Below are 19,894 nucleotides of genomic sequence, written 5' to 3'. Positions count from 1 at the left end.
CCTGACTAAGATCAGTGGTGCCTTTTATGGCTGCTGTTACCACCTTATAGTGGTGACCATCCCTCAGTAGCTTAAAGGTCACATTGAAAGCATATTAAACGTGTGATTTACTGTTGCGCTTGTTGTGAGGTAAAACTAATTTTTACATCACTGCATCATCTTGAGGGACATAGAACATTCATAGGCGGTAGTAAGGCAGCAACTCATTGCTTTCAAGGAATGTTCTCTTAGTGTATAGTTAGTTTATAAATGTCGGAAAATCTGAATTTAGAATTCGTATGAGCTCCTGATAACGCTGAAGCCAGTCACTGCCCTTGTTTGTGAAGGATTAAGATTAATATATTCTGTCTTCTGTCTGGTGAACGCATAAAATCTACAATACACAAATCTCAAAACTTCTTTATACCCATTAAAATTGATGCTCCGACCAAATTGAGGAGTTGATAATGAGAAATGAACAACCGATGCAGATGTGTAGATTAGTTTTCAGTAATGTGTGAAGTGTGAATAAATCTCAACGTTTCAGTCTCAATGACAAGAAACATCCAAGCTCTTAACACCTCATTTTATTGTCCCAACATTCAAAAGTACAAATAATTCAAACACAACAGTTTTATGAAAAAGAAAAAACAAACATTTACAGCAAGATTTTTATTTTGTTTCCAGTTTCAGAAATGACCTAAACTAGCAAGGATAACATGAAGTCATTCATCGCAGTAATTGGATTAATAATAAGAATAAGAATACTAAGAATAATAGCAATAATAATCATAATAATCATCATTGATAATTGTTAAGTAATAACATAAGCAGGAGAGAGTAGAGAGAGAGCCGCGGTCATGGGGCCCTGTGAGCATTTTTTCGTCTTTTTTGTCTTTAAAGATTTCGTTTATAGATTTTTCTGATAGTAAACAAACACGTCTCAGGAGGAAAATGAAAACTGACAAGAAGAGCCGAGTTCCTCTGTTCACGTTCCCTCCTCCACTACTGGCTGCGTTGTTCCTACTGGCAGGCTGCCACTATAAGGCGCTACAGGGGATGGTGTGAGCCATAGGGGTCGGGCATAGAGCAAGGTGACGCAGCCCCATGTTTCAAACACCCTGACATGCACACACATTCACACGCAAAAACACATTTTAAACAATCGCTCCCACCATCTCGGTCACACGCTGTGCACATGCACTCAGGGAGACGCACGTATACGTTTATGTATATGTGCAGTAAAAATATTCAAACGCACCAACAGTTAACATATGATTACGCTGCACATACACTCATGGAAGTACTCCACGCTAAAAAATATATGTGAACAAACACGCACACAAATACAGAAAGGAACATGCATACAAACGTGCGCACATGCACGCCCCCACTCACACACACACACAGACACACACGTGCATACAGGGTTTAGGCGGAACACAGGCACACATCGAAATAGTTTAAAAGTCATACAGTGTAGGAAATTCACACATCAGAACATTCTACTGGGGTCGTTGCATAATTCAAGCTCCCGACGGCAGCAGGGAGCATGATGGGGTCTGGTTGGTTTGTTGCTGTTTGTGACGTTAGAACACTTTAGAACACTGCGATTGGATGGCGCAGATGATGATTGGAAAATGGTGATGATATAAGATGACCTGGCTTGTCTGATGCGTGAGGCGCGAGAGAGAAGGATGTACCATATGAGCGTGCGGTTTCGAATACTCTCCACACACCTCCTTCATGTTTTCAAGTCAACGAACAAAGAAATCCAAATCCTTAAATGTATACTTCTGGAACCATTCCCTTACCTTTCACCTTTCAAAATATATAGTATATATCATGTTAGAGTATATAAAATATAGAATCGGCACAATCCCCTCTATACCTCCAGAGTACTTCTTATATATATATAGCAACAGCTGCTGTAAATAGCAGTTTGTGTACAATGGTAACAACGTTTTTTTTTAAAAGATCGGTTGGTATGTCATTTGAAAACGTGATGAATATTCTTAAAAATAAGTTTTGACTCTCAAGTGACTTTGATCGATTTAGCCCAGTGCAATGAATGACCCTCAAACGACAATTTTAAAATTGATCTGCCCAAGCCTCCAAGAGCTGAATGTTGAATAAAATGTTTGCTGAAAACTGAAAAACTATGCTTTCAGACCCACATTTTTGCATAAGGTTTCATCACAAAGCGGTAGTAAGTGGAGGGAGGGTGTGGACGGAGTGGCTTTTTAAGAACTACACAAACTTATCACAGGTTATATTGAACCAGAACGACTGTTTATAACATTCTATTAAGACTAAACTTTATTGAAAAAGATCTAAAGATTTAATTTTTAACAAGACAAGAAAAAAGCAATAGCAAATTTAACTATTAACTAGGTTATGCATAGCGAGTAACTGTTTCTAGTAATACGGGAAGAGCGTCCCCCAACCCTCCAGACATTTTTTTCAGTTTTCATGACTTTTAGATTTTTTTATATTGTAATTTTGATATATTGGTACAAAGCACAAACGTACTAAAAGTTCTCTCAGTGCAGTGGACTACTGGAAGAGCCTCTCCACTAGTCGCTTTGTTCCCTTTTGCTCAGAAACGCCCCCCCCCTCCCTGTACCAGAATCACGCAAATACACAGACAATGAAACAAATAAATACATAAATACACAGATAAATTAGGCAATTAATAAATATATAATAAATACAAATAAATACAAAAATAAATAGTAATAATAAATAAAAAATAGATAAGTAAATAAACTGTCAAACAAATACAGTTATATTCTAAGCTTTTGTTCGGTTTCTTTTGCCGCGGTAGTTAACTGAAAGTTAATCCAATTTTTTTTCTCCACAAGCAACATGACAACAATTGAACAGTTTCCTCACAAGTTTTTCTAAGTAACTGAACCACCACTTCATAATAAATTGTCATATGAAAAAGACAAGCTCAAACAAAAGAACAGTGACAACTCAGATAGTACAGTAGATATTGTAAAACAAATGTAGACTATATATATATTTATATATATCATCTATTTGTACACAGCAAATAAAGACACAGTTGTCATAGATCCTTTTCAAGGAAACAAATATCTAGACTAACGGAACTAGCTAATCATCATTTAGTTTTGACAAACGTTTCACGCTCAGCGAGTAACCTAAAAGTCAGCAAGCCAAACCAAACAAACAAACAAACAAACAAACAAACAAACAAACGAAAAGGAAATGAATAAAACTTTGTTCAGTGATTCTTACAAGGCCCCAAATTCATTACATCTGGTGATTCAGCAAAGACGTAGTCTCACCAGATTTCTGGGCCAACATTAAACAAATATTAAACAAAGAACAGCAGCTCAATTCAATGCCAACATCGAAGTATTTTTTTTCTTTAAACAACACATAGAACAACAAACTTGGATATTTAAGATATGTGAATAATGTAGTATAGCACCTACTGTTGATCGCTAAAAGGAAGTTCTTTTCAAATTTAAGTTCACAAACGCAGAGCAAAGGAAATGATATAGATAATGTATAGTATGCTCTCTAAATGGATAGATGTGTATATATCTATTTACTGATATCCCATATCGACTGATGACAAAAACAAGAAAACAAGTGGACAAAGGGTCTTCTTGCTTTGGGCTCTGGACTATAAGGTTGGTTAGGCCTTGGAGAGACCCCTCTCCCTTCCCTTTTGGGTATCGCTGTTGAATAATTACGCACTAGTACACATGTGAAAAATTACCAAAATCACCTGCCTCAGCTTGCATCCCTTTTCACAAAACCTTCCATCTACAAAATCTCTACCAACTTGGATTCCCCAAAAAACAAACAACCTTTGATCCTATAAAGTACCACTGCAGAACGACAAGACAAGGTGGTGCCCCCTCCCACCCGCCCCGGCCCCCCCAGTTAGCCAGTCAAAATATTTTTTCTCTTTTTTTTTTTCAAATCCAGATTCTTGTAAAAATTCTTCAATAATTATTATTTTAATTATCATTTATAAAAATAGATATTTCTATTTATTTTTATCTTTTTCTAAATGCATTTTTTCCAAGCAAAGAGATCTTCTCTTTGGCAACAATGTTCTTTTTTTTTTTCTTAAATTACTGAGCGTGTCATCAGGAAAGCTAACCCATCCCCTCCCTCGTCCCGTATCCCTGAAACCCAGTGAGGAAAAACATTATGTTTTGTTTGCGATTACAAAACAAAAACAATGTTAGAAATTTTTCTTTTTGTTTTTTCTACATCTGAGTAACTGGGATTGTGTGTTCCCATGTATAATAGATAAGGGGAAGTTTTAAAACGCACACAAAAAAAAAAAAAAAAAAAAATGAATGAATGATTTACCAATTTAAAAAAAGAGCCCCCTCCCTTTCGCCGACCGGGAGGTTAATAATACTAACGACAGTGGATCCGGATTTACAAAAGAAAATCAAATCCTGAATCAAAACAGAGAAAAGGTTCCAATCTAAAAAGGACATTCCCTTCTCTGAAATAAGGAGATACAGGGATTTGCTACTGTTTACACAGAAGAGAAAAATCATTTAAACAACCACAACAAACAGAAAGAATATACAATAAAGAGAAGCCTGCATTATCACAGGAGCTTCCAAAAACTTGTGAACATTTTCATCATTTCATTTTTGTAATACTTAGGCAACATTGGCTTATAGGTCCAAAGTTATAATATAAGCCATTTCTAGTTCAATTTGTTTGATGGTTTGTTGGCTGCTTTGTGTTCCGGTTGGAGTTTGAGTTTGCTGTGTTTGATGGCTGTAGTAGGGTGGTGGTGGTAGTGACTGAAGGGGCTAAGGGACGAGTGGAGGTGGGGGGTGGGGGCAATTTTGGAGCAGACAAAGTCGCGGGGCAACTGCTTCTACCTGTCAAAGTTCAGGACTTGTGTGTCTTATTAGTCTTGAAGGAGACTTGCAAGACACGGTCGCCCAACCTGTAGCCGTTGAGACTGGCGATGGCCATGGCGGCCTCGTCGTAATTCGTCATGGTGACGAAGCCGAAGCCTTTGCACTTGTTGGTGTTGAAGTCACGGATCACCTTGACATTGTTGACTGCACCGAACGGCCCAAACAGCTGCCAGAGCACACTCTCGTCTGAATCCGGGGACAGGTTGTAGACAAAGATGCACCAACCGGTGCCCGTGTGCCCAGGGATGTTCATCCCAACAAGGCTGGTCATGCTGTCAATGGTGATGGGAGAAAACCTGAGAGAAAAGGCAGAATGAAGGCGGGGGGGGGGAGAATACGGCGAGTGTTAGGCAAACAGGTTCAGGCATGTGATGTACATAAAACTACTGCATCTATGAACATGAAATGGTCGTAAACTAGTGATAAACCTGATTTTTCTTTTACAGAATTCCCCTTCTAACTAAAAAAAAAGGTGGCAGTGATGCTCACCTACATGGTTTGCCAACTGACTAATCAAACATGAAGACACTGATCTCCAAACCGAACCTCACTAATTCAGATAAATCAGGATGTACTGTACATATGCGTAATGTTAATGCCTAAATGCACAAATTTGTAGTGTGTCTGCAAAGCTGACTCTAAATCCTCCCAGAGCTCCTCAGCTCTGAAAGGTCTCCTGTCAGGACTTACGGCAGTGCTGCCTGCTCTGAGCTACGCCTCTGCTGAAGAAGATGCAGATGAAGGTTCTCTCTTTGTGTCCTCGAGTGGCTCCTTTCTCTGCTAAATTGTAGGAAGTTGTTGAACAAAACTGTTGCTAGAATTTCATCAAAGATCATGCACCAGCCTGCTAAATCTGTCCTCATTCGCCTCATAATCTTCTCCTTTTTCTTGTGATGCAAGAGATTTGAATCCTCAGTTGACTTCACTTAATTGCCTTTCCGCTCAAAGGAAAAGGGGGGGGGGGGAGTCCCACCACTTTTAAATAAAAGGTAAATGAGATAAAAAGGTTCATTTCTTATGATACCTCTCTCCTTGAAATTACTATAGGCATTATTGGGAGTACTTTAATTGAGATTTCCGCTTAGCTGCAGCTGTCTCAGAGAAGGCTGCTTTCTTAAGGAAAAGGAGGGAGGGAATGGGGAGAAACTAAATGGAAAATGGAAGCACTTTACAGCCCAGTGGCATTAAGGTACAAAGTGTATTCCTCCCCCTCCTGCAGGGCGTTCTGGTCTGATCTATTCCAGAGCTCGTGGCACTGATCGATAGCGCTGCTTGCTCCTTAGGGCCTCAAGCCTTCTCTCTGTAGTGACTATATATGGTCTGCAATCACTACGACCTTCCTGCATGACTTTGGTCATGCAGAGTCTGCCTCTGGCCTTTGTGGTTGTTTTGAATTCTAATACAATCTTCCAGGGGGGTTGACTCAAGCTTTGAGCCCCAAGTGGAGTTTTATGATGTGTTAGATATCGTAGATGTATAAGATAAAGACATTATATCAGTATCAATCTCTCTGCATGATCCAGATGAGATGAAAAACATCTTAATTATAAATCTATAATAATGAAATACATCCCATTTGTTTTATTTTCCCCACAGGACTCTGTAACAGCAGACTATTTTGCAATAGAAAATGACTTGGCCTCAATCTGTTGTTGAGGTTATTTTCATATTTTCTCCAAGATAAACAAAAGTTGGAAGATGTGAGGTTCCTGAGTGTGTGGGGTGGGTGACAGCTCGAAGGTTAGCTAACACTGTAGCTGTGAGGATGTCGAAATGAGTGAGCCTGCATGCCCGTGAGTGTGTGTGCGTGTGTGCGCGGGTAAAAAAAAAAAAGTGTATTCAAGTGTACCCATCAGAGCGGGACCAAAAACACTAACCACTGTTACAGACAAGACTAGAGGTTGCATAGCAACAGTGTAGCTGACCAGATATATCTATTCTGTCCTTTCTGGAGCTCAACCATTTCCAGGTTTTAACCCCTTTTCTTCTCCTTGCTTTCAAATATTAATCTCATTGAGAAACACTTCTAACTTCAAGACATGTGATTTAATCAGGACAGCTCAATCAAACTGTTTTCACTTTTAGAAAATCAATGTGAGGCAAAAGTACTCGCTACAGGACAATGCTGTAAATACAACATTGCATATTCATCAATACTGTGTTATTCTTTAATAAGATTCTTAAGGGATGTTTGACAAAAATCACAGTTTTTTTTTTTCCGGCGAACTTGGCAAGAGAACATTGCTTGAGCTAAAACATTGAGTTGCTCAGCTGACTGATTGATGGTGTCCCCTGTGCTTTCAACATGCAAGAGCCCACCGTCAGACGCCATCTATCACCATAGTGGCTGCAGTTTCGAGTTACGCAACACCTATGGTAGCGAGACAGCAAAATAAAAAATGGAGGCAAAAAAGGAAGTAAATTGAGAAGAGCAAAGCTTGAGCTGTCTGCAGTGAAACAGCATGTCCTGTTTCCAGCAGGGATCCAGGTTCATCCAAACTTATCTCGCTTCTTTTTCTGTTTAAGCACTGCCTAGATATTAAGCGTGTATAAGATATATGCAGTTTTGTCATGGCTTACACAGTGCAAATATAGATCACACAAACAATTGTTTACATACAAAACGGTTGTCCTACAAAGTGTTAAATTTAAATGATTAAGAGAGGAACTCCAGAAAATCACAATGAGCAATTACAAATTTGTTCTTTATAGCAGACTGTTCCCAAACAGCTGTAGAGTGACAAGGTAGGAGAACCTGAATCCCATAGAAAATAAATAAATAAATAAAAGCACACACCGAGAAATTAGAAATCTTACACCAGAGAACAAAATCTGTTCAGTACACAGAAACAACCCAAACCAATCCAAACAACAACAGCACTTGTCATAATCAAAACAAAGCAAATTCATCACCACTGAAAACAAAGACTGTTTTTTTTTAACACCTTAAGTGGTTGGGAGGGTTTGAAAGCCAACTGAAGCTGACGAGGAAAAAAACAAATTAAAGAACCAATAATGAAGTCGACCTTAAACAAACTGTTAAACTCAAAGTGACTGCAAAAATACAAACATAAACTAAAGAAGAAAAAAAAAAAGAACTGAAAAAAAGGATACTGAAAAATTATTGAGTCAACATGGACATCTGGCATTGGGTGAAGTTTTTAATTACCTCTTTACGCCATAGGCCATATTAAGCAAATTGTCCAGCCTGTAAAGAGAAGGAGGGTTCTGGGGTTAATGGCGGGCAGATGGTCGACTCACTCAATGGAACTAATGTTAAGTCCCTATAGGAACTGCATGGTCCTGCTCACTCAAGAACAAACAAACCCATCTACAGTTGGTCCATTACACTGAGGAGCCCCACCAGAAAATGCTATCATAAGTTAATGAATCTACAGTACAATCAGTATGGTCTGCACTTGCTTGGTTGCTCCCTGAGCTATATGTCATATGCTCTAGCATACCACCCTGCACTTGCTATTGCCAGGGCAAAGTGTTTCAGGAACACTGACACTACTGTAGGTGCAACCAGTTTACAGTTAGAAAAGACTGCAGCCTGGTCACACTTTAGCTTTTCAGTTGCATACGGAGCACTAATGGCCGGCAGGGTGTGAGCATAGCATTGTACCAGGCTTGATTAGCCTGGCAGTCCAGCCACAATGCCACACAACTGTAAATAATTATTTTATGTGCAGAAAATTGCATGTGGTTATCCATACAATTTATGCCACCACACTGATGGTTTATGGTAAATGAACATTTCTTTTCATAATCTATGGTCTTTAATTTTGGTGTTAACTCAACTGAGAGAACACCTGAGATGACAGGAAATGATCCAGAGTTCTGTCAGTGTAATGGTTTGGAATTTGAATAATGGTGAGTGAGAGAAGTGATGATGATTAGTGGGTTTTCTATGTGGTGGGACAACAAAAACACAACTGAATGTTAAACTGGCCATGAAATCGTGAACGCCTGTCTTTGTGGATGAGGTCAACCTGTTAAGTGCTAACGGGTCAGGTGGAACGGCTGAGTGGTAGTCAGAGGGTGTCCTCTGTCTAAAAGGGTTAGCTTTTGGGAGATGTTCTGGTTTCAGAATAATTTCAGCCTGCGAGCTACAGCCATTGCAGTTAGCCAGGGTAAATTACAGTTTGTGTCTGTGTGCTGGGCCTCAGAAACCTGTGGGCTGTATGAAATGTTGGCCCTCATGGATGAATGCAGTCTGCTTGGTGACTCAATGACCTTCATTCCTCACTTGGGTCTGGCCTGTCTCATGTCTTATTAACTCCTCTGGCCTAATGGACAGAGGCCACGGCTTATTGAGCAACAGCTGGCCAGCGACGCCTCGTTCCTCTTGAAAACACAACAAACTCTCTGACTTCAACTCGACTATCAGGGCTGTTTCTCTTTGTCCCTTGCAGTCGAAAATGCCTTTGCTTTCTTAGTAGCGCACTCACACATCTTGACTGTGTTTTTCCAAACCACCAACCGATCACAACTGGGTCCACCGGAAAGAATGGAGCAGCCATGACCAGGTAGACTTCCTGAGACGACACAGTCACAGTCGGTCATGTAATCTTTGAGCTTGCATTGAATTGGCTGCAGTGACAACCAACAGAACTAGTGATCTGACAAACTGAAAAGTATTAACCTACATACCGAGAGCACAGCGTCTATTCTACTATGAAAAAGCCTATATTGTTTACTTGATTTTTGCAAAATACTAATATTCATAATGCCATTTGTATTAATCATTTTAAATTAAATATCTGTTGTTTGTCAGTGGTAACAAATTGGTAATCTAATTAGGGGCAATTTAACATCGGAATGTTCCCATATTGCAATAAAGTACCTCATAAATTAGAAATCCAGCAGAAATCTATATCTCATGAAGCAGAACTGAGATGTGTCGTTATCCCTCATGTTTTAAAGTAGTCTTTCCGCACTGGCTCATGAGTTACCTCTGTACATCAAATGAATCTAAAATGTAGTGTTTAAAATGTATTAAAATAAGACTTCTAAGTTTACATGAAATTTCTGAGGAATTCACAGTCCTACTTGTAGTTATATCTGGGATCAGACTGTGCAGACTCTCACTTAAAACTACCAAGAAGTATAAAAGCAGCCCGAAAACAATGAACTCTAGTGGAGAGAAGGATCTTTGGAATCATTAAAACAGTAATTAGCCCATTACGTGGGCAGGGAACAGAGTCTGTTTTGTGGGTAAATGAGTCAATTGGAGAGGAAGCTCATAGGAGAGGCTCTCCAGGCCCGGGAGCATCAAGACATCTGCCGGCCGCCGGGCCATCGGGCCACAACATAACCTGCTGCTCACACTCTCTCCCTGCCTTTCTCTATCACATGTACAGACGCACACTGATGCAAGCTCACCACGCAAACACTCTGCCAGCTCTTCTTATTGCCTCTCCAAGCCCCGTATATAAACAATAGGCCTTTGTGCTTTCCATCAATACACACAAATGGAGGAATGGACGCTTTTTTTTAAAACAAAAATCTGTGCAATTAAAATTGGCTCCTGCCCTGGAATATAATAAGGCTAATTTGCTAATTACTACCATTAGTTAACAACTGAGGATAGGAAACAAGCCAGGATCCAGGGTTTGGTGTATTGTGTTCAGGTTGATTATTTTTGCTGTCTTGGAGAGGGACCATAGAAGCACATTATAGAATAACGTGAGTTACAGCAGGCATTTGTGGTCACAAAGCACAGGTATATACGTACGTATAATTGCAGCATATTATACTCTATTCTGTCCAGAGCTTATTATTGTTTCTTCTTTTTTCTTTTTTTTTAAGGGGGACTGACTTTAAAAGTAGGATGTGAAACAAGTATCCATTTTACAGACTACATTCATTAATAGTTTATTAGCTGTATCTTAACATTGAAACATACTAATGTTGCTGTATATAAAGTATGTCTAACTTTAAAAGGAAAAATGGTCTCCAAGGAGATAAATGCAGCAAAGCACCCCGAACTTCTTTTGCAATGTTGCCCTTTAAAAATTTGGTAGAAAAAAAATATGGGAAGGAGTGCACATCTAGCACATTTATAACTTCTAAAGTGTTGAGGTTTCAGTAAGGGGCTTGGGAGCAGAGAGCACGAGCACAGGGACACAGCAAGGAAGTGTCCTGTGGTTGTGAGTTGTGATGAGAAGCGACAGCTCTCCTGCGGAGCCTGTAAATTGGCTTGGCGTATCACAGACACACAGCCACGCTACATCGCTCAGGTGTCACACCAGGGAAGCCGCTCCAGAAGAAAAATACCTTCCAAGCTCTGACTTTGATGGAGAGTAAACAGCACGACTGGCTTAGTGTTATTGAAAGAGAGAGTAAATTACATAAGCACATATTTTGTGTCCAATTCTGAAAAAATCTGGTTGGATCTGATGATGAAGTATAATATACAAGCACCTGCTTCTGACATAGTTTGGTAGATCATGAAATGTACATGTGTCAAGGACACCATAACTATCTTGAGGTGTCGTGTGACATTTAAGATAAAAAAAGGGACTGCTTGTGTCATCATTGAGAGACAGAAAATTACTGTGTATGATGTCATATATACAGTACATCAACTTTCAACTGTATATATAATGTTCAGTGATGGCTTGCTGTCAACCTGCGCAAAAAACATCTGTTAGAAATGAAGACAGCTTGAAATGTCGATCAGTTGGACTGAAACATTGTTAAGGACATTAAATGATGTCAGCCTGGATTGCAGGGACTTGTGGAGGTTTAACAGTAGATTCTGTAATTGAAATAAGAAAATTGTACATTTATATTAGTGATTCACTTTTGCCAATTATCAGTAAGACCATGTCTGGATTTTGGCTTTAAAATAAATGTTTGTTGTTGTTGTTTTTTTTGCTCAGGCCTCCCAGAGAATATACTGAGAACTATCTACATGATGGCAGTGAAATGAAATGAGGGGACATGCATAGTTGTGGACGACAGAACCCCACAGTCTCTTATGAACAGCTCCTCTCTTATCTGGGCAGACCCACCCAGAGCACTCACTGGTTTATTTGACACCTGCGCCAGGTGCAGAGCTCACAGCTGCTGTTCAAACAGAGGACGTATTTGGCAAAATGGCTGTTCACAGGAGAAAAAGGTGCCTCACTATTGTAACACAGACAATGCGATGAGTCATGGTCTCTGCGTGTAGGCGTTACATCCTCTGTTTGAACGATCTATAAATTGCATTTGGTGCAAATGTTTTCCAAATCAGGCTTGTTGTTTAGAGCAGAGATGTTGACCGAGAATAATTGCTGTGAAGTTTGAAACTAATCAACTGTTTTCATATTTTTTTTACCACTCGACATAACATTTCACATTTCTCACAAGTTCGCAATATGATACGATGCACATCCTACTTCAGTTTGTTACATATTCTAGTAAATATGCATTAGGTTTCCACTATTATTACAGAAGCTAACCAAATTAAAGAGGAGATTTCCAATCTTTGTTGCAGGTGGCAGAAATTACTCCAGTTTTTCTGTTATTCGCATTGTGTTACCACTTTTTGCTTCATTTTCTAACTTTAAAATATGTGTGGAAAAGAGGTGAAAATGAGGAGGAGCCCCTGGTTCCAAACATCATATAATCCTCCCTGAATTCTCTTTAATTTTTACTCTGAATTATGTCCTCAGTGTCAATTAACAAAAAAACTTAGGAGGCTTCGAGATAAGGGTTAGGGTTAGTTGCTAAGGAGCATTGAAAAGGTTTCTTTATGCATTTAGGAACAAAATACAGGAACTTTAGACGTGCACAAAACATAAGCACTTTCAGTAATTACTAACAAAGAGCTTCATGGGAACTATACTTACAGCTCATTTTTGTTTGTGTAGTCAGGTTTGGGATTTCCATTTAAACTAAGTCTAAAGCAACTGTTGTAGAAAAACAGCTGAATCAACAAGAAAAGTCTCTCCATCCTTAGAATTGCTCCAATTTGACATTGTTATGGTCTATAAGAGGCAGACTGAGAGAAATTATTGCTTTCAGAACCAGGGCTCCCTAAGAGGACTCCTCATTTCACAACTTTGGAACAAAAAATGAAGCTGCTCAGCCTGGCTGTTCAAAGACAATGTGAACAGGACTGCTTTCAAAACTACTGAACAGTGGACCTTTCAAACCACTTTATCTGGGACTTTTGGTGGGTTCAAAGACATCACGAGAAGAGCGTTTACTGCCTCTGATGTTTGGAAACTTTGTTTTACACACACACCTTTACAATAATATGTGATTTACATCTGCTGTGACTGCACTTCCTCAAGCCTTTACCTGACCTGTCCTGTCTCTTTCATTTCCTGCTGCTGTACTCACCTGAACCTCTGAGCCTGGTGGTGAAGGGGGCCTGGGTATCGGCGATTGGGAGACTGGTAGAGTTGTGACAGAAGGGCTTGGCTGGTCTTCTGGCTGGGGTTGTTGGCAAACTTGACCGTGATGGGCTCGGCAGCACCTGATGGCTTCTGGCCATTCAGGCCCTTGATGGCCTCTTCAGCCTCTATCCTCTTATCAAAGCGGATGAAGCCCACACCTCGGGAGCCACCTGCGGGGCCAGCAGATCACAAACAAACAGGGGCCCCTTTTACTTTACAGGTTTACATTAGAAAAATTTAGAATTCTAAACATTTATTTCTGCGCTTTCCATGTACAACAACTGCAAAAACTGGTCTCCTATGGAGGAAGACATGGCAGGAGGCTTCTTCCACAGTGTTGTTGGCTGTGAAGGAACTCATTTAGATTTTTTTAATAGTTTACCAAAACAAATTGAAGGAGACGATGTGCTTCAAAATGGAAAAAATAAATGATGAGACAGAAGAGAGACAAAGGACAAAAGACACACGAGTTAAAGACAAATTCCTCAGTTTAAAGACACATAGTCCATTATTTTCTCATGCTCGCTGCAGTCAGTGTCCACACGCTCTTCTTGCATTGTTCTCAGTGACATTTTAGCCGTTTCCTTGGAGACATTTTTTTGACTGCCACCTAAGAGGAACATTTAGAAGTGCGCTTCCTAGGAGGTCCTTTATTGGTGTCCGTGAACGCTCGGTGTGTGTTATTGACTGTATATGTATGTATGCGTGTGCACATGTGTACAAATGTACATGCACACTTGTATCCGTTAATGAATGCTGCGCCTTGTTTTAATGAGGCTGCCTAGATGGCCCAGAGGATGCTCGCTCAGTGACAGCAGCACTCTGCCGAAGAGACTATTTACATAATACTGTGTGCACACAAGCATGTCTGTGTGACTGAGGCTGAATAAAAGAGAGGCAGTAAGAAAGAAGGGAATGCTGTGTTTGAGCATCATTGTGTGCAAGCTCTTTCTCACACTTAAAAAGCCCTCCTTATTGTTATTCCACATTTTTGTACGTGCCATCTTCTACCCAGTTCTTTCTTATATACTCTTCCTGTTGGCTTGTCTCATGATACTCGCCTCACTGGATTCTTATTCAGAGAAACACCTTGACCATCTCACTCCCTCTTTTGTTCTTTCTCAGTGGGATACAGGCACCACAGGGTTATTTACTTTCCAGCTAAGCTGCATAATAAAAAAAAAGACACTCTTTGAAAGCAGATCATTAATTGCCAACATATCATCTTCTGATAAATCTTGTCGTAAATGGTCATTATAGTTTGGGGTTTATGAAAAGCCCACTCTATAGCCAGTGTTCAGTTAGTCCTTTCTGAGTTTCTGTAGAAACAGAGATGTGCAACATATGGCCTCAACTAATGAAGAACCATGGCATCTTCAGATATAAAGAGCTTGTTTTGGAGCACTTATTTTTTATTCCTGTTCTGATGTTTACAAGGAAAATATTGTTAAGATAACAAAATTGAATCTTTTCCCTTGAACTTGAGGTTCTTTTTAAAACATCAACATGAAATTAGTTTTAGATTAAATTTCAGAAATACTGTTAACAATGCAGCAGTTGTTCCCCTTTTCCTCTACTTAGTTGGACTAAGTAGCTCATTTGCACTTTTTCAGCAATTTTCTCAAATTTTCTCGCCTCTTTCAAATACTCTGCTGGGAGCAGTTACTTAGCTGTCAAGACTGCAAAAGGCCCTCAATTACTTAAATTGTGTTGATCAGTATCCTCATGTAGCAGCACCACAAGCACAACTTAAGGGAGAATTAGAAGGTGCTAAACTAATTTGCTGTTTGTATTACTTCTCTTGCATAATTTGTTTGTGTATACAAAAAGAAAAAAAGGAAAGCATCAATCTCTAGGTATATTAGGTGATAAATCCCAAAGGATTTGGCCTAGAAGCTCAGACACAAATGTTTTATCTCAGAGTCTTTACTGACCACATTGCTGTGCCCAGTCCTGAACAACAGCTTTTCCTTCCACCTGTTAGATGGTCTCATTAACTCTTACTGTAAATTATTCTGTTTCATTTCTTTTTTTTCTTCTAACTGCCTCTCCTCTGACAGGCTTTCAAAATGTTCCCTCCCATACTTCCTTTTGTGCCAACTCTGTACCTGTATATTTTAATTAGCATGTCAGAGGCAGAAAAATAACAATTCTAATGGGATCTACACAGTGCGAACAACAACTGCTGCTGTTCTGACTTGGTTTTTAATTTATTACAGTGTTTGTCATCCATGTGCAGTATCGGAGGTAAAATTAGGGTCATTGCCGTGTCTCTGGAGCAGTTTTGGAGCTATAATCATAAAGTGTTTTTGGCAATGAAGATTTTTCGCTTATTAGAATAAGCATTAAAACTTCACCAGCACCATGCTTCAGCTTGATATTTGGAATCAGCCAAATTTTACAACAGTCTACTGCTGAACGACACTTGGAAAACAAAAGCCTTGGTCAAGAGCATCTCAGTGGTCGTTATGGGAGTGGAGAGCGCTGCTCACTCACTTGCTGCACCGCGACGAGAGAGGAGAAGAGAGGACTCTATTTCGTCCTTTAATCCTCACACTTGTTTGGCCTTGAGCTCTTCCTAAGCTGGTTTTTGCTGGAGGGCCTCCAGACAAACGCTTGGCATACAGATGAAGGCCCGGAACAAACACACACACACACACACAAACACACATGCGCTTCTGTGGCGACTTGAAAGGGTGCTATTAAGAGTGAAGTGTGGAAAGAGGACTAGATATGTCCACGACGATCTGAAGTAGTAGGTGAGTGGAACCTGCTTTGTCAAACTGCTCTCTTTTAGACGGCAAATGATGTTAATGTATTCTTCACCAAAAAAAAGAATTCTGAAGTCTTGCCATTTTCATGCAGGTTTCTAAAGCCGAGGTTATTTCTCCTCACAATGCAGATTTTGAAAACACAGGAAGTGGAAGGGGGAGAGATTGAGACTTAAAATGAATAAATAATTGGTCCATTTTTAGTAGTTTGAGGTGGGATTGATATGATAAGATCAACAGAGGAGCGCTATTATGGAGCTTAGGATCACTGAGTGCTACATCACAAGTTTTATTGCTGCTATTAATTGTGAGCCTATTCAAATGTGTGGAGGGGAACAAGAGTTTGCGGCTTTTTTAAAGTGCCTTTAAAAAGTGCCTTTAAAAAGTGCCTTTAAAAAGATCAAAATTACCTGAGAGGTTTCGGACTGATTTGCTTTTTTTGTAATTTGTCTGCAAAGCTTGAAGTTTCCTACATTTACCATAACTTTCTGTAGCTTCAATGAAGTGCAATGACAGTAAAATGTGCATTTTCAGGGGATATTTTGAAATGGATTAATGCACATCATGCACCAAGCCGTTTTCTAAGATACAAAACAGGAGAATATGGGGACAAATGGTCCAGTCTTATACTACCATTGTTGCTCACACTACCACTACACAGCAGGAGCTTTTGTGCAGGAGAAACAACCTCACAGCTTGAAATGCTGCAGACACAGCTGCAGGCAGGTGTCTATGGCACAGATGAGGCAAAATGTGATGCAAAAAGTACACTCTGGGAATTACTTTTTTTTTTTACTTGTCAGAAATAGCGGGCAAGGCCTTTTGATGATCATTGTTGTGTTGATGTCAATACCACGTGAATCTAAACGTATCCACTATAGTAAAAAAACGGCAAAAGGGTCAGCAAAAAGGAAAATGCAGCAGCGACTCTCACAAGCAAGCACTCTCACTCAACTCAGTCAGTGTCGGCAAATGCCACAAATTATTCGCTGTAAAGTTTGCATGTAACTCTAGATGTAGAGACTTTACTTGGGATGGAAAATCTGATGCCAGCTGGAAAATCTCCACAAGAAGTTTTGCTCTTTGGCTCTACCAACAGCTGTGGGATATAACACCTCTGTCATAAAAAAACAAATCTCTGTGTGAGCTCTGCACATGAAGTAGTCGAAGCCCACAAAAATGTCATGAGACTGAAAAGAAAGATGGTGTGGGTGCAGGAACCAAAGATGTAAACGGTTGCATCTCAGCCTCCAGGGGCTCTAGAGCAGTTTCAGGGTCTGGGCCTTACAAAAATGAACATGCTTCAAAACGAGTCCGACACATGAACCTTTAGGTTAACAAACTACTCAAGGGTTGTTTTTTAAAAGAAAGACCTTCAAGTATCTTTCTACAATAAATTGATGATACATTCAATTAACTGGCTTAAATGAATAAAAAAAATACAGCAGTGTACTGTTCTGGACCGGTTTTGAATTACAATTCTGTCATGACAGATTAATGTGATAAACATTGAAAAGGGGGTTGTTTTTCCCATTTTAATTAAGGCAATAAAAACAAACTTCCAATCTATGAAGCAAGTTGCCATTCTAAGAAGTCCAACCAAATAACTGTCCTTTCAACCAGCCCCAGAAGCCTGGTTCTACTTATCAAGCACCAGCCAGCCATACAGACGACATTAGAGCACAATGTACTTACTAAGGTACAGCAATCTGTCTTTCTCACACACTCTCTCCCCTTCTCACTCTCTTTTTCTGGTCCCCCCCTCTTCTCCACAGTAATCAACAGAGGCTTATATAACACTCTACCTGTGCTTATCTCTCTCTAACACACACCGACAGGCACACTGGCTGCCTTACTAATAACACGCCGCCTCAGTCTGGGGCAGGGAAACACAAGGAGAGAGGATGGGGGATGAGATGTAAGTGCTGGGGGGTGGGGATGAGTAAGACTGAAAAGAAGAGGAGAAAGGGAAAAAGTGAAGATGGGAAGTCAGGAAAAGGAGAGAAGGTGATAGAGGAGAATGTTAAGAGGTGACAGTAAAAGAATGATGATGAAAGGAAACCGTACTATTCTTGCTTGCTCCTTCCCAAACAAAGCCATGCTTTCTCTAAAACCCACTATCATTTCTCCAAACATTGACTGACTGACAAAGAGAAATGACTGCTCCTCAGAGAGCCCAGAAAAAAAGAGAGGTGAGAAAACTGGTTGCCAGGTAATGAAACACGCACATTTTCTGACTTTCTCAAACACACACACACACACAGAATTTCATTCTTCTAGTTAACTGTATTCTTGTAAGCAGGCCCATACATGCACGTAGATTAATGCAGGCATGTACAGAATAAGCAAATTGTTGTTTTTTTTTGTTGTTTTTTTGGCATTCTGCTACTTCATCACACCCTTTTATCTTTTACTTAAGGAACTGCAGCGTGCCAACTGTATCAAATGATTAGTCTTGCCCTTCTAAAGGATTTATGATATGGTAGAGGGAGAAAGCACTCCTCTTCCTGTTGGCTCCTAATGAGAAGCAGAAGAAAATGCAATGTCCTTGTTTTAAGTAGCGTTAGTGTGCCTGAGTACAGATGGCATTTGAAAAAGCAGCGAGAGGAGAGGCAAAGAGACTTTGAAGCGTGGAGGTGCCCTGTGCTTTAGCCTCTGTCAGAGCAAAGCTCCAACCATCTGTCTGGTGTGTGCGTACGCATGTACTGACGTGCGTAGCTGTACGTGGTGCATGTGTGTCGGCTATCACATAGGCAGAATGCACACTGAAGATTACAGGGAAAAAAACTAAGGGCAGAAAGACATGAGATGATATTATGATTCATGCCATCTAGAGGAAGCACCTCTCCGCTCGTATTACCTTGACCGTTCTGTTCTCGGCTCCTCGGCAGAGAACAGCGATACAGAATAGTGTCATTACTCAAGTCAAGAGAGGAGAGTGCATAGTAACTGTATGCTGGTGTGGCAATTGTCTTTGAGAAAATATTTTATAGCCGAAATCTACAAGTACAGAATACTGTCAGAAGTTTTTTTTTAAACAATAGGAAACTAAAAACCCTCAGAGCACAAGACACACCTTCAATGTTGCATCTATTCAAATCTCTCATTTACCCATACGTCTCTGAGCCAGATTAGACCACTTTTATCCCTTTGTATAAGTTTAGTCATTATTATCTAATCTATTTATCACACGATAAGCTTTACATATGTAAGATGTACAACTGAAGGCTGTAAATCATGCTGAAATTATGTTGAAAAAAGAATTACAACTTCAAGTATTATATAAATGAGATATTACCATTTATCACTAATATACCTGTGCTTTTCTTACCTGTGTGGCTGTTTAGCTCAGTAAGTTGTGAGAAGCACAAAGTTAGCTGAAGTTTGCTTCCCAAATGGGCATTTTAAGTTTATATTGCCAATCCTAATGAAATCTGGGGTAAATGCAAACATTGAATCAACATCTTTGACAAAGCTTAGACTAAATATACGGCTAAATTTACAACATTTATATTTTTTTTTACCAAATGTAGCCCAATTTTTGTCAAGACATCTATGGACCATTTAGACGTCTTTTCCAACAGAAAAACACTCCATGAGCAATCAGACAGTAGAGCCATGCAGGAGACCTCCAGCGCTTCATTTTCATGGCACTAGAGGGACCATAATAAGAAATGCAATAAAGTGGCATTTCTCCAACATTGGGAGACGTATTGTTTTGCTATTTCTGTACACAGGGCAAAAAATATCAAGCTCTGTGTTACACAGAGCTTCTATTCATTGCAGCATCACCAATAAGGAACCAACCAAAACT

At 39.8% G+C, this 19,894-nt stretch overlaps 1 protein-coding gene across 7 annotated transcripts in view; it reads right to left on the bottom strand.

Moving 5' to 3' along the window:
- Positions 1–551: 551 nt before the first annotated feature.
- Positions 552–19,894, bottom strand: part of elavl4 (ELAV like neuron-specific RNA binding protein 4) — an 84,282-nt gene continuing 64,939 nt past the window's right edge. For 6 of the 7 annotated variants that reach the window (XM_075485320.1, XM_075485314.1, XM_075485319.1 and 3 more), the window contains 3 exons: positions 13,254–13,479; positions 8,083–8,121; positions 552–5,209 (listed from right to left, as the gene is read on the bottom strand). In XM_075485320.1, coding sequence (XP_075341435.1) covers positions 4,882–5,209; positions 8,083–8,121; positions 13,254–13,479 — 593 coding nt within the window. In that variant the 3' untranslated portion in view covers positions 552–4,881. The remainder of the gene's footprint in view (positions 5,210–8,082; positions 8,122–13,253; positions 13,480–19,894) is intronic. The other variant, XM_075485315.1, reaches the window with a different exon arrangement.

Source organism: Odontesthes bonariensis, chromosome 15, assembly GCF_027942865.1.
Source record: "Odontesthes bonariensis isolate fOdoBon6 chromosome 15, fOdoBon6.hap1, whole genome shotgun sequence".
NCBI classification, from domain to species: Eukaryota; Metazoa; Chordata; class Actinopteri; order Atheriniformes; family Atherinopsidae; genus Odontesthes; species Odontesthes bonariensis.
Note: the sequence above shows the minus strand (reverse complement) of the source record. Positions and strands in the feature narration are given on the sequence as shown.